Source organism: Oryctolagus cuniculus, chromosome 10, assembly GCF_964237555.1.
Source record: "Oryctolagus cuniculus chromosome 10, mOryCun1.1, whole genome shotgun sequence".
Taxonomy (NCBI): domain Eukaryota; kingdom Metazoa; phylum Chordata; class Mammalia; order Lagomorpha; family Leporidae; genus Oryctolagus; species Oryctolagus cuniculus.
The window spans coordinates 111,610,270-111,624,158 of record NC_091441.1 but is presented as its reverse complement, the minus strand read 5'-3'; the positions used below and the strand labels follow the sequence as shown (position 1 = coordinate 111,624,158).

General features: G+C 56.9%; 1 protein-coding gene across 1 annotated transcript; it reads left to right on the top strand.

Annotated features, from left to right (window-relative positions):
* The first annotated feature begins 11,986 nt into the window (after positions 1-11,986).
* GP9 (glycoprotein IX platelet) lies at positions 11,987-13,094 on the top strand. Its single transcript, XM_002713090.5, has 2 exons — positions 11,987-12,065; positions 12,472-13,094. The coding sequence occupies exon 2, from the start codon at positions 12,484-12,486 to the stop codon at positions 13,012-13,014; it is 531 nt and encodes a 176-aa protein (XP_002713136.2). The 5' UTR covers positions 11,987-12,065; positions 12,472-12,483; the 3' UTR covers positions 13,015-13,094.
* The last annotated feature ends 795 nt before the right edge of the window (positions 13,095-13,889 follow it).

The following is a 13,889-nucleotide window of genomic DNA, read 5'->3' as shown; positions in this document are numbered from 1 at the left end:
CACGGTATCCAAAACAGCTGAGATTTTTCCAGAATGAATGGGCCAGAGCTGGGGGCTAATGAAGCAGGAGCCCAGAGGGGCATGGGCGGGCAATGCCTCAGTTTCCCCATAGGGAAACGGGTAGCAAACCAGGTCTGCCAACTTGGCAGACCCGGAATGAAGGGTCCCTCCTCCCTCCAAAGCTTGTGTAGCTGTGCCCCACCCCCACTCCTGCCAAAGGCCCCAGGAGAACCCTAAGGTGAAAGACAGCATGTGTGGCCGGGGCATGGGAATGGGACTCTCACAGGAAGAGAGGATCCCACCAGAACGCGGGCCCACAAGCTCCTGTGTGGACAAAACACGTGGAGGGGAGCCGGTCCTGTTCCATCTCGGGATGTTCATCTAACCATCCTAATGTTTCCACGGGACTGTGTTTGTTTTCTGTTATTTTCAGTCTTGCAGGCTAAAAATGAGAAGGCAATCACAGAGGCTAGAGAGGAAGAGAGACCAGCCGGGAGCGCAGGCTGCGGACTGTGGGACCCCAGCTCACAGGGGCGAGGTCAGCCGCCCGGAAGCGTGGGGAGCAGTGCAGGTGGAACGCCCTCGGGCTCCCCGATGGACACAGGCAAGACCCTGTCCAGGCCCAGGCTCCGGTCAGAGTCCTCCGCTGCCAGGGCAGGCGTGACCTCTCGCCTTTCTCAGAGCTGCGTGAGCAGCAGGGAAGAAGCCCTGGGATGGACACAGCACAGCTGGGCCACGCAGAGGCTGCTGCAAACCTGAGGGACGCACACACAGGTGTGGCATGGAACACAACGGCCCTCGCCGCCTGCAGCTGTGCCTCTGGAGTTGCGACCTGCTTTGAAGCCCAGCTGGAGAGCATCATGGCCGCCTCTGGCCCGGCCAGGGTTAAGAGCCCGCCTAGCAGACAGCGGTCTGCCGAGACCCCAGGCCTCGCTCCCCATCCAGCCCTGACCCTGAGACCCCCTCCACACGGAGGCCCAGGGCTCTCTTTCTGGGTCTGATGCTCTTATAACCGTGACTGTGAGGGTGACCAGGGGTCCCCTTCCTCACTGGCCAAGGGGTCTGTTTACTCACGTTGCTAGAATTTTCCTACGCATTCCCAAAGCCAGGGTTCCCAGGATTCCGCTGCCCCATCCCCTCCGTGTGTGCACATTCTGCAGTCTCTGCAAATCCTGGCATGATCCAGCTAATAGTTCATAGCGGGGAACCACCTCTGGGGTGTCATAAAATGCACAGTGTTTTGATTTATAATATATTTATAATATTTTATTATTAGGGTTATTATTAGGGTTTTTTTATGATTCATTTATCTGAAAAGCAGAGCAACAGAGAAAGAGACAGTCAGAGAGGTCTTCCATCCACTGGTTCACTCCCCAAGTGGCCACAACGGCCAGGGCTGGGCCAGTTCCAAGCCCGGAGCTTCTTGTAGGTCTCCTATATGGGTGGCAGGGGTCGAAGCACTCAGCCATCTTCTGCTGCTTTTCCAGGCCATTAGCAGGGAGCTGGATAGGAAGTGGAACAGCTGGGTCTCGAACCGTGCACATGTGGGATGCCGGCACTGCAGGCAGTTTTGCCCACTGCGCCACAGCACCAGTTTCTATGCAGGGCTACGAATTGGCCAAAAGTTGATGTTGTTGTGTCTCAGGGGCAGACAGAAGAAGGGCCAGCTGATGGTAGGGTCCCAATCAATCAATAACAATGTCGATTATCACTGGCCAAGGACCACCACAGCACACACGGAAATACTGAGAAAGTCTGAAATAGTGCAAGAACCATCAAAATGTGAGTCAAAGTGAGCACATGCCACCAGAAAAAATGGGGCTGGAATATTGTGTTCATGCAGGGTCACCATAAATCTTTAGTTGGTTACAAAAAGAAAAAACCTGCAAAGCACAATGCAATGAAAGGAAACCAAATCTGTATCGATTGATAATTTAATCAACATAGGCTGGTGTTGTGGTGCAGTAGGTAAAGCCACCATCTGGGACACTGGACACATGGGCGATGATTCGAGTCCTGGCTGTTCCACTTCTAACCCAGCTCCCTGCTAAAGTGCCTGGGAAAGTGGCATAAAATGCCACCCACAGGGGAGACCTAGAAGTCGCTCCTGGCTCATGGCTTCTGGCTTCTGGCTTCAGCCTGGCCCAGCCCTGGCCATTGCAACCATCTGAGGGAGTGAACCAGTGGGTGAAAGATCTCTGTCCGTCTGTCTCTCTCTCTCCCCCCACCTCCCTGATACTCTTTCAAATAAGTAAATACTCTTAATGATTTAATCAATAACTTTGCATAAGAGAACAGAGCTGGATGGGCTGGATCACTGGCAAATTCTGCTAGTGAACTCTCAGGGGGAAATTATCCCAGCCCTTTGCAATCTCTTCCGGAAGACAGAAGCAGAAGAAACCCTTCCTACCTCATTCTGTGGACCCCTCACTACCCTGATCCCCAAACCAGACAAAGGCACTAGAGGAAAAGCAGGGGTAGGCATTTGGCCTGGTGGTTCACATACCAGTCACCCCTAACAGAGTGCCTGGGTTCAGGTCCTGGTTCCACTCCTGGCCCCAGCCTCCCGCTAGTGAGCACCCTGGGAGGAAGCCGGTCGTGGCTGGAGCAGCTGGATCCCTGCCATGCTCTGGGAAACCCGGGCTAAGGCACCAGCTCCCAGCTTCAGCCTGGCCCTGCCCCTGCCTTTGCAGGCATTTGGGGGCGTGACCCCGCAGGCTGGAGCTCTCCTCCACCCTCCCTCGCTCCCCCTCCCCTTCCTTCCCTTCCTCCTTCCCTCTCAAAGGAAGAAACTACAGACAACATCGCTCGTGAAAACACACGCAAACATGAGCAAACCCAGCAACGTTCAGAGAGCAGTAAACACCACAGCCAGGTGGGATCTATCCCCAGTAGGCAGGACTGGCTTCAGAAGTGAACGCATGCGATGCGTGACACCAACAGCTAGGGAGGATCGAAGGACCGTAACAACAGATGCAGAAAAGCACGTGCCGAAAACCCAATACCCACTCCTGAGTAAGAACCCTCCTCAAACTGGAAACAGAGGGGAACTTCCTCAGCTTCATAAAGAACAATGACAAAAACCCTACAGCTGAGACCACACTCACGGGCCCGGCATTGTGGCACAGCTGCTTAAACTGCTGCCCGGGATGCTGGCATCCCATATGGGTGTTGGTTTGAGTCCCAGCTGCTCTGCTTCTGATCCAGCTCCCTGCTAATGCACCTAGGAAAGCAGCAGAAAATGGTCCAAGTGGGAGACTCGGCTGGAGCTCCTGGCTCCTGGTTTCAGCTTGGCCCAGCACTAACCATTGGGGGCTATTTGGGGAGTGAACCAGCAGATGGAAAAACCTCTCTCTCTCTCTCTCTCTCTCTCTCTCTCTCTCTCTCTTTCAAATAAATAAAATTAATTAAAAAAAAAAAAAGGCCACACTCAATGGTGAGAAACTAGAAGCTTTCCTGCTGAAATCAGGAATAAGCACATCTTACTACTTACTGGAAAACAACACAGCCACTATGGAAGACAGTCTTGCATTTTCTTACAAAACCAAACACATCCTTAACATGCAACCCAGCAATCACACTCCTTGGCACTTACCCTAAGGGGGCAAAAACCTGCATACAGGTGTTTAGAGCAGCCTTGTTCCTAATTGCCAAACATAACCAAGACGTTCCCTGGTAGGCAAATGGATAAACTCTGATGCACACAGACAATGGAGTATAATTTCATATTTTAAAAAAATGGGGGCCGCTGCAGTGGCTCACTTGGTTAATCCTCCACCTGCGGCACTGGCATCCTATATGGGCACCAGTTTGAGTTCCAGTTGCTCCTCTTCCAGTCCAGCTCTCTGCTGTGGCCCAGGAAGGCAGTGGAGGATGGCCCAAGTGCTTGGACCCCTACACCCACATGAGAGACCAGGAGGAAGCACCTGGCTCCTGGCTTTGAATCAGCATAGCTCTGGCTGTAGCAGCCAGTTGGGGGGTGAACCAGCGGAAGGAAGACCTTTCTCTCTCTCTCTCTCACTATCTGTCTAATAAATTAAAAAAAAAAAAAGCTATCAGGGGCCAGCATTGTGGCAAAGCAGATAAAGCGTCCTGTGGAAGGTAGCCCAAGTCCTTGGGCCACTGCCACCCATGGGGGAGACGCAGATGAAGCTCCTGGCTTCAGTCTGGCTCAGCACTAGCCACTACAACCATCTAGGGAGTGAAACAGAAGATGGAAGATTTCTTTCTCTCTCTCTGTAACTCTTTAAGGTAAATAAATGGGAAAAAATGCAGTCTCACACCAAGAAAACATATGGGATAACCTTAAATGCATATGGCTAAGGGAAAGAAACTGATCTGAAAAGGCTACACTGTTTGATCCCAGCTCTGTGAGTCTGGAAAATGTAAGACCGCGGACTCAGCATAGAGATGAGGGGCTTGGCCGGCACCGCGGCTCACTAGGCTAATCCTCCGCCTTGCGGTGCCGGCACACCGGGTTCTAGTCCCGGTCGGGGCGCCGGATTCTGTCCCGGTTGCCCCTCCTCCAGGCCAGCTCTCTGCTGTGGCCAGGGAGCACAGTGGAGGATGGCCCAAGTGCTTGGGCCCTGCACCCCATGGGAGACCAGGAGAAGTACCTGGCTCCTGGCTCCTGCCATCGGATCAGCGCGGTGCGCCGGCCGCAGCGCTGGCCGCGGCGGCCATTGGAGGGTGAACCAACGGCAAAGGAAGACCTTTCTCTCTCTCTCTCTCTCACTGTCCATTCTGCCTGTCAAAAAAAAAAAAAAAAAAAAAGATGAGGGGCTGTCGGGGGTGGATGAAGAGACAGAGCACGGGGGACTTGGGGGCTGTGATGCTACTCCGTGGGGCCCACGGTGCTGGGCACACAGCCCTACATGACCCTCACAGCCATCGCATGCACAGCACCAAGAGCCAGCCCTCGAGTGGACTGTGGACTGCAGGTGTCCAGGTAGGGCCCCTGATTGCAGACAGCATGCCACCCTGGTGGGGAGGCTCTGTGGGCGGCAGGTGCTCAGGACGACCACATGCCCCTTATGCGTGCCCACTGTCCCCTTGGCTTCACCAGCAAAACACTACTCCAGAGGGAACAGCTAGATTCCAGGAGAGCGGCCCCCGAGCTCGGAACCCCAAGCCCAGGGCCCCTTGGAATGGGGAGTCCTGAGCAGCCACGCCGGTCACATGCCCACAAAGCTGGCTGGGTACAGGGGGAGGAGGGGAGGGGGCAGTAATTCTACAATGGAAAGCAGGAAAATCAAATATTTGTAAAGAAACCTTACATCTACCAGTTTTTTTTTTTTTTTTTTTTTGGACAGGCAGGCAGAATGGACAGTGAGAGACAGAGAGACAGAGAGAAAGGTCTTCCTTTTGCCGTTGGTTCACCCTCCAATGGCCACCGCGGCTGGCACACTGTGGCCGGCGCACCACGTTGATCCAAAAGGCAGGAGCCAGGTGCTTCCTTCTCCTGGTCTCCCATGGGGTGCAGGGCCCAAGCACCTGGGCCATCCTCCACCGCACTCCCGGGCCACAGCAGAGAGCTGGCCTGGAGGAGGGGCAACCGGGACAGAATCCGGCACCCCGACTGGGATTAGAACCCGGTGTGCTGGCACTGCAAGTGGAGGATTAGCCTATTGAGCCGCAGCGCCAGCCTACCAGTCTTCTTTTGGCTTTTTTCCCCAAGTTTCTTTGGGATTGTTCAATTGACTGTAATTCATTAAAAGTGTTTTCTGGGAAATTCTAAATAATCTCCTCTCTCTCACCTTCTGACAAAAAAAAAAATCTGTTGACGTTAAATTGCCCAGAATGCCACCAATAAATAAATAAATAAATAAATAAATAAATAAAATCCTGTAATTTTAAACTATTGCCACTAGGTGGCGAACATGTACACAGACCTGTGTTGGACTTGCACTTGTTCTGATGTCCCCGGTATTTGCCCCAGCTTCCCTGAGGGACCAAGCAAGCTCAAAGCACTCGCACTGAAGGCCAGCAGGCTGAGGGTAGTAGGTGCCAGAGGGGGCGGGGTAGGGTGCAGCCTCAGGTTCATCTCATATCCCTGAGAGCGTCCACGCAGCACCCACACACGCAAGGTCCCAGCAAAGCCCTTTACCTGGGGGACACGGGTTCTTGGATTTCCCCATTCTACAGCTGAGGAAACCAAGGTGGTGGCTGAGCCTCTGTCCAAGGTCACAGAGCTAGGAAGAAATGCAATCGGCTGGCTTTGTGGCACAGAGGGCTAACTCACTGCCTGGGACAGCAGCATCCCATGGGGGCGCCAGTTCAAGTAATGGCTGCTCCACTTCCAGTCCTGCCCGGGAAGGCAGTGGAGCATGGCACAAGCACTTGGGCCCCTGCCACCCACGTGGGAGACCAGGATGGAGCTCCAGGCTGCTGGCTTCAGGCTGGCCCAGCCCTGGCAGTTGTGGCCATTTGGGGAGTGAACCAGCAGATAGAAGATGTCTCTTTCTGTGTCTTTCCTTCTCTTTCTCTGCAGCTCTGCCTTTCAATACATCTTTTTTTTTTTTTAAGTTATTTTATTGATTTGAGAGGCAGAGTTACAGACAGTGAGCGGGAGAGACAGAAAGGTCTTCCTTCCATTGGTTCACTCCCTAAATGGCCACAACGGCTGGAGCTGCGCTGATCTGAAGCCAGGAATCAGGTGCTTCTTCCTGGTCTCCCATGCAGGGGCAGGGGCTCAAGGACTTGGGAAACCTTCACTTCCTTCCCAGGCCACAGCAGAGGGCTGGGTCGGAAGAGGAGCAGCTGGGACTAGAACTGGCGCCCATATGGGATCCCAGCACCGCAGGTGGAGGATTAACCTACTGTGCCACAGTGCCGGCCCCGAGCCTTTCAATACGTCCTAAAACAAAAGCAGGCTTGGGACCCAGAGCCGGCGACTAGGGAGAACCCGCAGGCTGTGTGTCTGGCCCCAGGGCCCCGCAGCGACAGGCAGGGGCTACCACTGCCTCCTGGTCGCACACAAGCTAAAAAAGCCATGTGATCGCCGCCGCCTCTGATCCCCTCTGCTTCCCAGAGGAGCCCGACCTCTAAGACAAGGGTCTTCCTGAGCAGGTTCCTTAATTACACAACAGCCAGACTGAAATTATCCCCTGAAATCACCTGACAGCCTTGACCGACTGTCAGCTCTCCCCTGCTCCGTGAACCAGCATCCGTGGCACTACACTCCTGCACTGGGTACAGGGGTCTCCAAGAGGGGGCAGGCAGATGAGCAAACAGAAACACCACCCACTCGGCTGATGAGAGTAGATCCGGGAGGGCTTCCTGGAAGAGATCACCACTTCGGTGAAGTGTGCCAGGAGACATGCTGAGGAGTGCTTCAGACACAAATGCTAGAGAGAGGGTGACCTACCACGAAGCTTCAGGCCAGGAAGGGGGGACGGACAAGGAGAACCCTGATGAGGAGGTGGGTTTTACCCGGAAGATTCCAGCGAGCGATGAAAGGATGCTGAGCAGGACAGGAGCGAGAGCAAACCTTTGCAGCCAGCGGCAGAGCCGGGAACCCAGCAGCCAGTGGTCCTGGCAAGACGCGAACCAGGCCAGAACTAGAGGGGACGCAGCCGGCGGGCTGACGAGTGTTCACCGAGGGAGGGGCTGGGGTGCAGCGTTACAGGGACGCAGTCCCTGCCCTCTCAGAGCTCTCGTTCCGCAGAACAGACTCTGACAAACACATACGGTGAGCGTCAGATCATCCTGGCCCTGAGGAGCCCCGGGAGAGGGGCCCTGTGGGGCAGAAGGTGGGCGCCCCGCCTCAGCTGGGGACCTCGTGAATGGTGATCAGCAGGGAGCCAGGGGAGGAGCTGCGGGGAGGATGCTCCCGGCAGAGGGAGCAGCAGGTGCAAAGGCCCTGAGGTGGCTGAGTCTGGAGAGTTTGAGGATCAGCAAGTCAGTGTGGCTGGGGGTTGGTGAGCAAAGAAAGGGAGTGAAGAGGTCAAGAGACAGCCGAGACCAAGCCACGGAGGGCCCCACAGGTGGTGGGATGAGCGTGGCTTTTACTCCGCAGTAGGTGAGGCCGTCCAGTGGGGCTGGGGGTCTCTGGGCTCCTCGGACCTAGGTGGAACGTCCTTCCCAAGCAAGCTGTCAGCTGCGGCTGGAAAGCTGTCTCCAGTCTCCAGGCCGACAGGTACCTCCCCACTAACAGCTTCTGTGCGCCAAGTGTACCCTGCAGCCTTCAATCACACCTGGAGGGGGGGCTGCAATCTTTCACCCAGAGCTGGCAGAGGAGGGGGCTGAGCCTCTGGGGAGAGTCAGAGGACTGGCTCTAGGAGACCCCCACTATCTCCATGAGCCCCAAGCCAATCAACATACGTATGTGAAACCCCCTGTCCACGGGGCACCCCAATAAGATAATGCAATGAACAGAGAGTAACGCCTTAAAAACTCAGGACGCTTCCTCAAAGCCAGTGACCCACTGGGCACGCCGCCTGCTCGCCTCTCGGACCAGACGCTTTCTGTCGCTGGCCAATCAAATACAAGTTTCTTTTCTCTCAAATAAAAGTTTCTGCCTCTTTGCAGATTGTTTCCCGCCTTCTTATTTTTATACTAAGCTGGGGAAAATAACCCATGAGACTCCACCAACCGCCCTCCCTTCCGCCACGGCTCACAGCAGGTAAAGCGCGGGCCCATCCGAGGCCAGGGCAGGAGCAGCACGGGTGGGAGCAGCCAAAGTCAGACAGAGAATCCACGGAGGGTAGCTGAGGCTTCGTGAACGCAGAGGGCTGAGATCCGCGGCACAGCACCGTGAATGTGCCCAACACCACGGGCTGCACGCTTTAAAACGGCGCACATGGCGGCCGGTGTCCAGGCAGAGCGGGTTACGCCGCCCAGTGCTGGCATCTCATATCCAGCTCCCTGCTAATGCGCCTGGGAAAGCGCCGGAGATGGCCCCAGTCCTTGGGCCCTGCAGCTGCATGGGAGAGCCAGGTGGAGTCCCAGGCTCCGGGCTTCAGCCTGGCCCAGCGCCAGCTTTGCAGGCATCTGGGGAGTGAACCAGCAGATGGAAGACCTCTCTGTGTGTCACTCTTTCAAATACATCTTTTCTTAAATGGTAACCTGTTGTTATGCAATAATAAAGATGAGAACACTGAGGTTCGGGATGAGGAGGGGTCAGGAGCAGCAGCGAGGAGCCAGGCAAGGGGTCCCGGGGAGGAAAACGAGCAGCCGAGGAGGTGGGTTCTGAGGTTTGCTGTGGGCAGACAGTGGGGGTCCCCTGGGGGACAGTGAGTGAGCACAGGATGGGAGCACAGAACTAGGGTGCTGTCCAGACAGATCCACAGGGAGTAGGCGGAGCTGGCGGTGGAGGGGATGGAGGAGGTTGGGAGAGTGGCCCAGCCAAGCGGCACCAGGCCTCTGCATGGGTGACCAGCTGGACGGAGCCAGCTCCCTCCGAGGTGGGCAGTACTGGGGGGACCAGCCTTGAGGGCAGGCAGTAAAGTCTGGTTTAGGCCACAGTAAGCCTGAGGGCCTGGGTGACGCTCAGAGCGGACATGCAGAAGGGTTCGGGAGCCCAGGTGTGGGCTAGAGCCAGAGATGGGGCAGTGGCTGTAGCCGGAGCAGAAGCCGAGGGAGACAAGCACTGTGGAAGGCGAGGACTCGCGGCCCAGGGAGCCATGAACGCCACTGGCTTGGCTGTGGGGCAAAGGGGAGAAGTGGGGCAACGGGAGCCACGGTATCTAAAACAGCTGAGATTTTTCCAGAATGAATGGGCCAGAGCTGGGGGCTAATGAAGCAGGAGCCCAGAGGGGCATGGGCGGGCAATGCCTCAGTTTCCCCATAGGGAAACGGGTAGCAAACCAGGTCTGCCAACTTGGCAGCCCCGGAATGAAGGGTCCCTCCTCCCTCCAAAGCCTGTGTAGCCGTGCCCCACCCCCACTCCTGCCAAAGGCCCCAGGAGAACCGTAAGGTGAAAGACGGCATGTGTGGCCGGGGGCATGGGAATGGGATTCTCACAGGAAGAAGAGAGGATCCCACCAGAACGCGGGCCCACAAGCTCCTGTGTGGACAAAACACGTGGAGGGGAGCCGGTCCTGTTCCATCTTGGGATGTTCATCTGACCATCCTAACGTTTCCACGGGACTGCGTTATTTGTGTTGTTTTCTGTTATTTTCAGTCTTGCAGGCTAAAAATGAGAAGGCAATCGCAGAGGCTAGAGAGGAAGAGAGACCAGCCGGGAGCGTAGGCTGCGGACTGTGGGACCCCCGCTCACAGGGGCAAGGTCAGCCGCCCGGAAGTGTGGGGAGCAGTGCAGGTGGAACGCCCTCGGGCTCCCTGATGGACACAGGCAAGACCCCTGTCCAGGCCCAGGCTCCGGTCAGAGTCCTCCGCTGCCAGGGCAGGCGTGACCTCTCGCCTTTCTCAGAGCTGCGTGAGCAGCGGGGAAGGAGGCCCTGGGATGGACACAGCACATCTGGGCCACGAAGAGGCTGCTACAAACCTGAGGGACGCACACACAGGTGTGGCAAGGAACACAACAGCCCTGGCCGCCTGCAGCTGTGCCTCTGGAGTTGCGACCTGCTTTGAAGCCCAGCTGGAGAGCATCATGGCCGCCTCTGGCCCGGCCAGGGTTAAGAGCCCGCCTAGCAGACAGCGGTCTGCCGAGACCCCAGGCCTCGCTCCCCATCCAGCCCTGACCCTGAGACCCCCTCCACACGGAGGCCCAGGGCTCTCTTTCTGGGTTTGATGCTCTTATAACCGTGACTGCGAGGGTGACCAGGGGTCCCCTTCCTCACTGGCCAAGGGGTCTGTTTACTCATGTTGCTAGAATTTTCCTACGCATTCCCAAAGCCAGGGTTCCCAGGATTCCGCTGCCCCATCCCCTCCGTGTGTGCACATTCTGCAGTCTCTGCGAATCCTGGCATGATCCAGCTAATAGTTCATGGCGGGGAACCACCTCTGGGGTGTCATAAAATGCACAGTGTTTTGATTTATAATATATTTATAATATTTTATTATTAGGGTTTTTTATTATTTATTTATCTGAAAAGCAGAGCAACAGAGAAAGGGAGAGGGAGAGAGATCTTCCAACCAATGGTTCACTCCCCAGATGGCCACAACAGCCAGGGCTGGGCCAGGCCAAAGCCAGGAGCCAGGAGCTTCTTCTGGGTCTCCAACGTGGGCCCAAGCACCTGGCCCATCCTCTGCTGCTTTCCCAGGTGCATTAGCAGGGAGCTGCATGGGAAGTGGAGCAGCAAGGGCTGTAACTGGCATTTCGATATGGGATGCCAGCACCGCAAGCAGCGGCTTAACCCCCTGCATCCCAACACCTGTCCCTGTTGGGTTTAATTCTGATTAATACTGTAGAAGACTAAATGCATAACCAAATTTAAAAATACATTTATCTCCTAAAAGGAACTTTAGAGACAGGCATTTGGCCTGGTGGTTAAGCTGTCCGTTAAATCGCCCACATCCCATATGAGTGCAGGTAAAACAGCAGCGTGACATTCTAGCTGGGGGCTGACGGCTGGCAGTGGCTCTGAGCCCCGGCCAGCAGCTCTCTGTTAGGCAAGGGGAGGAGGAAGTGTCAGATGGCCTGGTGACAGAAGGAGACCTCTCCTGACCTATTCAGGAAGATGGAAATCTAAGTCACTCTCCCTGCTCCGAGGTTCCTGGCCTGCCCGTGGGAGCTGCCCAGCCCACCGCCCTGGAACGCAAACAGGACGGAGGCTACTGCTCCCATGCTACAGCCGGGGACAGCTGCAACTCAGAGAAACAGCGAGCAGAAGCACGCATGCCAGGGTCCCCCTGCTGCTACCTCCTGGGCCAGCTGAGGCCCCCTCAGTCCTCCCGGGGGCCTCAGACCGAAGCCCACTGCAGTGCCGCTGGGACCACAGGAAGCCCTTCCAGAAATCGGTGGGCTGTGGTGCAGCGGCCAAGGCCCAGGCACCCGAGGGCCTCCTGCCTCCGGAGATAGGGCCCTCCCGGCAGCACTCGGGGGATAAGCCAGGCTATTCTGGTCATTTCCTTCCCTCTCGCGTGGTGGCGGCCACCGCTGCCTCCCAACCGTCTCCAGCCGTGCAGGCCACAGAGAGGGTGCCCAACAGAAGGCCTCACAGGTAAGCGGCCCCCTTATTACCCAACGTGGCCCCCAGCCGGGAGCAGGCGGCCCTGGTCCCTCCCTGGCTCTCCCTTGGGGAAGAAGGGGCTGGTTGGGGGCTTCTGCAGATATGCACATTTATTCCACAAATACTCAGGGGACACCCATGGTGGACAGGGCGCTGGAGGGGACAGCTCTGCTCGAACCCCTAAGCAGGGCTGGGGGCCTGGAGGTTTCTTCTCCTTCCCCAAAACACACTCTCCACCGCCAGTACTGTCCTGCCCTCTGATGTGCCCTGTGAGGGTCAGCCAGGCCCTGCCCCAGCCATCACCCCACTTCACAGAGGAGCACGCTGAGGCCTGAGAGGGGGCCCAGAGATGGGTGCGAGCTGCCAGGCCCTCCCTCACAGCTGCTTTCTCCTGCAGCCTGCCTGCCTGATGCCTGCCTGGGGGGTCCTGGTCCTGCTCTGGGCCACAGTGGAGGCCACCAAGGACTGCCCTGCGGCGTGCACCTGCCAACACCTGGAAACCATGGGGCTGAGGGTGGACTGCAGGGGCCGGGGGCTCACGGAACTGCCGGACCTGCCAGCCCACACTCGCCAACTCCTGCTGACCAACAACAGCCTGCGCTCCGTGCCCCCAGGCGCCTTCGACCACCTGCCCCAGCTGCAGACCCTCGAGGTGGAGCAGAACCCCTGGCACTGTGACTGCGGCCTCACCTACCTGCGCCTCTGGCTGCAGGACCGCATGCCCGAGGCCCTGTGGTTCGTGCACTGCGCCAGCCCCAACCCCGCTGCCAACCGCCCGCTGCACAACCTCACGGGCTTCCAGCTGGGCAACTGTGGCTGGCAGCTGCAGACGTCCTGGGCCGGCCCGAGCGCCTGGTGGGATGTGGCTCTAGGGGCCGTGGCCGTCCTGGGCCTGGCTCTGCTGGCCGCCCTGCTGTGCACCACCGAGGCCCTGGGCTGAGCCAGGTCCCCAGGGCTGCCCCAGGGCACAGAACCCCAGAAACCCCAAATAAACTGGCAACTCAGCCATTTTATTGAGGCTTAGGGGGTGTTTTCATTCCTCTTGGCACCCGAGCCTGACTCCTTCTAAAATCAGGGTTCATTTTGTCAAAACCAAATCTTGCTCTCGCGCCATCACCCCAATTCTGAAATCTCCACACATCCCAAGACTTCCCCCAACACCTGCCTGGTCCCAGGACTCTGGTTCCCATGGCCTTTGCCTTTGGCCTCACCTGCTTCCCACAGGAGGCCCAGGCTGGCCTAACATCAATATTCAGCCCCTCTGCAAAGTCCACAGAAGTCACACAGGGTGGGGGGCTCCCACTGAGAAGCCCATCACTTTGCCAGTGTGGCCCTGACCACTCCATCTTGGCCCCAAGGCCCCCGTCTTGGGCTCCCATGACCCTCTGCTCACCTATACCCATCTCTCCTTTCCAATGCTCTGCCCTGTCAAAAAAAAAAAAAAAAAAAAAAAAAAACCTCCTCCTTTTCTCATGGCAAAGAGCAAGCAGAGCGCTGAGTCCCCCTCTGGCCCCAAGCAATGACCACCCAAACTCCCCTACACCAAGGTCCCTTCCCTCGAGAACTGGCAGGCAGTAGACCGGCAGGCCTGGGAGCTTTGAATAGTGCCAGCTGGGGTGGCCCTGCAGGCCAAGAAGACTGAGTGGGCCCAAAGGTCAGTGGTGTCACGGCTGCAGGAGAAAACAACACTAGGAGCTGTCACCTGCTCCCTGGTGACTTAGCCCACGTAAGGCCTGGTGTGGAGCCCCTCTCTGGGTAAAACCCCGTAAGGAGCTGCTCCCCTCCCAGAGCCAGGCAGACGCAGGCCCAGCCCTC

Coding starts and splice junctions, on each gene's coding strand:
- GP9 (XM_002713090.5), top strand. CDS start 12,484: ATGCCTGCCTGGGGGGTCCTGGTCCTGCTCTGGGCCACAGTGGAGGCC.